Here is a 3,579-nt window from a genome sequence, read left to right as displayed (position 1 = left end):
CCACCAGAGCTCCTGGAAGCAAAGCCCAAACCAAACCCCTGGAAGCAAAGCCCAAGCTCAACCCACTGGAAGCAAAGCCCAAACCAAACTCACTGCCATTGACTGGACTTGACTCCTAGCGACCCCTCCTTGGGTTTCCGAGGCGGTATCACTATGGAAGTAGATTGCCCAACCTTCCTTCCGAGGAGAGGCCGGCGGGTTTGAACCGCCAGGCTTCTGGTTAGCAGTCAGGTGTCTTAGGCACTATGACACCAGGGCTCAAACCTCCAAACTCTACTCCTTAAAACCAGCCGCTGTCTAAACCAAAATTAATAAATAAATAAACCCACTGCCTCAAGTCAACCTTGACTTATAGCGACCCCTATTGGGTTTCTGAGGCCTTAAATCTTGATGGAAGGAGATGGCCCGGTGCTGCTTCTGTGGAGTGGCTGGTGGGTTTGAACAGCCAACCCTCTGGTTAGCAGTCAGATGCCTTAGTCACTTTGCTACCCGAGCTCCTTAGCCGCTACCGAGAGAGGCAGGAATCCACGCGTGAGGAGGACACCAGGGAAGGGCGGCGACAGGGAGGGGTCACAGGAAAGCTGTCACGCGCGGGGAACGAGCCAGCGTCACGCAACAAAACGTGTTGATTGAACGTAAAACGAATCTGCTTTGTACAACTGCACCCAAATCACAATAAAAGTGGAAAGAAAAAACCGCCGTCAGGTTGAGTCTGACTGCTGGCGGCCCCACGCGTCCAAGCAGATAGCAGGGCCCACGGGGTTTTCGACGACGCAGCCGTCCGAGCGCCAGGACCGCCCTCCGTGGCACCTGTGCGTGAGCCCGTCCGGCCAGCGCCTGAGCCCACGAACCACCCGCACCACCACAGGCTCTTTTCATTGAAAAAAAAAAAGTTATTGTGATTCGGGTGAAAGTTGACGGAGCAAGTTCATCCTCCGCACGGCAGTGCATGCACGTCTCGTGACACTGACCGCAATTCCCCTCCATGTGACAGCTCTCTTCCCGCTTCCTCCCTGGGGTCCCCTCTTCCCCGGGCCCCCCTTTCCTGTGCACCCCTGCCCCCTGAGCTGTCTCCCGGTGCAAACACTGCCGTCTCTTCTCCCAGGACGGGTCCTTCCAAGGAGCGTATCTCTCTGATGTCCATGTGGACCCTGTCTCCCTGTCTATGGTTTGGCTGGAAGCCGTGGGAGTGGGTTCAGTGTCAGACTTGAAGGGGACCTAGGGGCCATAGTCTCAGGGTTCTCACTATGCTATCAGAGCAGTAAGCCTGGTCTTTCTTATAATTTAGAGTTGTGTTCCACTTTGTTCTCCCTCTCTATCCAGGAGCTCCTATGGACATGCCCCTCTGAGTGGTTGACAGTGGTAGCCGGGCACCATCCAGCTCTTCTGGTCTCATAGTCGTATGGGCTGAGGACTGCATGGTGGACCCGTCCCTCGGACTAACTGTTTCCACGCGTCTTTGGTTTTCTTCATTCCTCTATGCTCTGGATGAGGAGAGACCCGTCGCTGCATCTAGACGGCTGCCTGCAGGCTCCTAAGGTCCCCAGGCAGGATGCTCAACAATGTTCTGTGTGTAGCACGTTATGCAACTGAGCTGGACGTCCGCTGTGGTTGTGGTTGAGCCCACAGGTCCGACCCCTCGCCCCCTCAGGGTGGCTGGCTGTGTCCACGAAGCCATCCCAGCCCATGCCAGCTCTGTTATCTACGTGGGCCTTAGCACAGACCTACAGATACTAGGAAGAAGCAGTGTCTGTCCACCCCACACACGGCCGTGGGGATACTCCCTCGGGCCTAGGCCCACTGGCTCGCTCCGCCTGCCGACTCATCTCTGTTGTCACTGACGAGGCAACGTGCACATGCAAAGAGCTGTATCCTGCCTGGACCTCGCGCAAACCTCTGACCGCACCCTTTAAAAACGGTTGCAGTCAGTCGGTGCGGACTTGGGGGCCCCCACGTGTCCCCCAGCAGAACTATGTTCTTAGGGTTTTTGGGGGTTGATTTTGGGAAGCTGGTCACCGGGCCTATAAAACCCCACGGATCCCCAAGGGTCAGACCCACAGGTGATTGAAGGGCTGGTGCGGGCCCCGCAGCGTTTTGTCCTGCTGAGCGCACGGCTGGAGTCGGGCGGAATGGCTAACTCAGCTCACCTCCAAGGTCGCAGATGAACCGGAAGGGCGACAGGTCGAAGGCGCCCATCACGGCTGCCCCGTGCACACTCCAGACCTCCTGCAGGCCTCGCATGAACCGCACCCGCTCGGCCTCGGACCTGGGGACGGCAGGCGCTGAGACGCACGCAGACCCCTGTGCACCCCGCCCAGCCGGACGTGAGGCCCTGCACCCAACAGGCCTCTGCAGGGGTCGCCCTTGGCCAATCGGGGCACAGGTTAGGAGGGCTGGGGGCGACGGCTGCCCCCAGACTCTCCCAGCTCAGGAGACCCGAGCATGGTGGGCACTAATCCCTGTCTGCAGTCTCTGGTGGCACTATGTGTGGAAATAACACTCTACGGCAGGGGGTTTGCTTTGGGCTTTGCTTCCAGTGGGTGTGGTCGGGGCTTTGCTTCCAGTGGGTGTGGGCGGGGCTCTGATTCCAGTGGGTGTGGGCGGGGCTCTGATTCCAGTGGGTGTGGTCGGGGCTTTGCTTCCAGTGGGTTTGCTTTGGGCTTTGCCTCTGGTGGGTGTGGTTGGGGCTTTGTTTCTGGTGTGAGTGGTTGGGGCTTTGCTTCCAGTGCATTGGGTTGGGGCTTTGCTTCCAGTGGGTTTGGTTGGGGATTTGCTTCCAGTGCGTTTGCTTTGGGCTTTGCCTCTGGTGTGTGTGGCTGGGGCTTTGTTTCCGGTGGGTGTGGCTGGGGCTATGCTTCCAGTGGGTGTGATTTGGGCTTTGCTTCCAGTGTGATTGGTTGGGGCTATGCTTCCAGTGCGTGTGATCTGGGCTTTGCTTCCAGTGGGTTTGTAATTCCAGTGGGTTTGTAATTCTTGCCTCCCCTGTGGCAGACCCGGGATTGACTCCCAGCCCCTGCACTTCCTGTGCAGCTCCCACCCGTCTGTTCGTGGAGAGGCCTGCATGTTGTGTACACTCAACAGGCCTCAGCAGAGCTTCCAGACTAAGACCAGGAACAAAGCCCTGGCAATCCCGCCTCTGAATATAAGTCTGTCAAACCCCACAGAGCCCAGCTGCACTCGGACACACACGGTGTCATTCGTCAGACCAGACGGCACCTTGGTTGGTTCCTCCTGTGTGTGTCCCTGCAGGCACCCTCGGCCACGCCTGGGGCTATTTTAAACACAGCATCCTCCTGTCCCAACCAGGACCTCACCTATAGATGGCCGTGAAGAGCTCCGCGGAGGGAACGCCAAACACCTCTGTGTACTGGTTCCTCCCCTCCCTGGAAAAGGATGAGAGCTGCAGTCCAAGGACCCACATGATGACTGACACTGATGCCCACACCAGCTGGGCCTCAAGGAGGTGCAGTTTAGAACAAAAATATGGAGTTGAGCAATGATTCCAAGACCCATGTCCGTCCAGTTGATTCTGACTGGCAGTGACTCTATAAGACAGAGTGGAACTGCCCCACAGGGTCT

General features: G+C 57.6%; 1 protein-coding gene across 1 annotated transcript in view; it reads right to left on the bottom strand.

Annotated features, from left to right (window-relative positions):
* Window positions 1-3,579, bottom strand: part of ASMT (acetylserotonin O-methyltransferase) — a 24,812-nt gene that overhangs the window by 3,237 nt on the left and 17,996 nt on the right. Inside the window, exons 6-7 of the mRNA XM_007958891.1 lie at window positions 3,315-3,383; window positions 2,148-2,266 (exon numbers count right to left, since the gene is read on the bottom strand). Coding sequence (XP_007957082.1) covers window positions 2,148-2,266; window positions 3,315-3,383 — 188 coding nt within the window. The remainder of the gene's footprint in view (window positions 1-2,147; window positions 2,267-3,314; window positions 3,384-3,579) is intronic.

The sequence above is a fragment of the Orycteropus afer genome, unplaced genomic scaffold (assembly GCF_000298275.1).
Source record: "Orycteropus afer afer isolate SDZICR_OR568_19922 unplaced genomic scaffold, OryAfe1.0 scaffold01193, whole genome shotgun sequence".
Taxonomy (NCBI): domain Eukaryota; kingdom Metazoa; phylum Chordata; class Mammalia; order Tubulidentata; family Orycteropodidae; genus Orycteropus; species Orycteropus afer.
The sequence above is the reverse complement of the archived record's forward strand: the minus strand, read 5'-3'. Positions and strand labels throughout refer to the sequence as shown.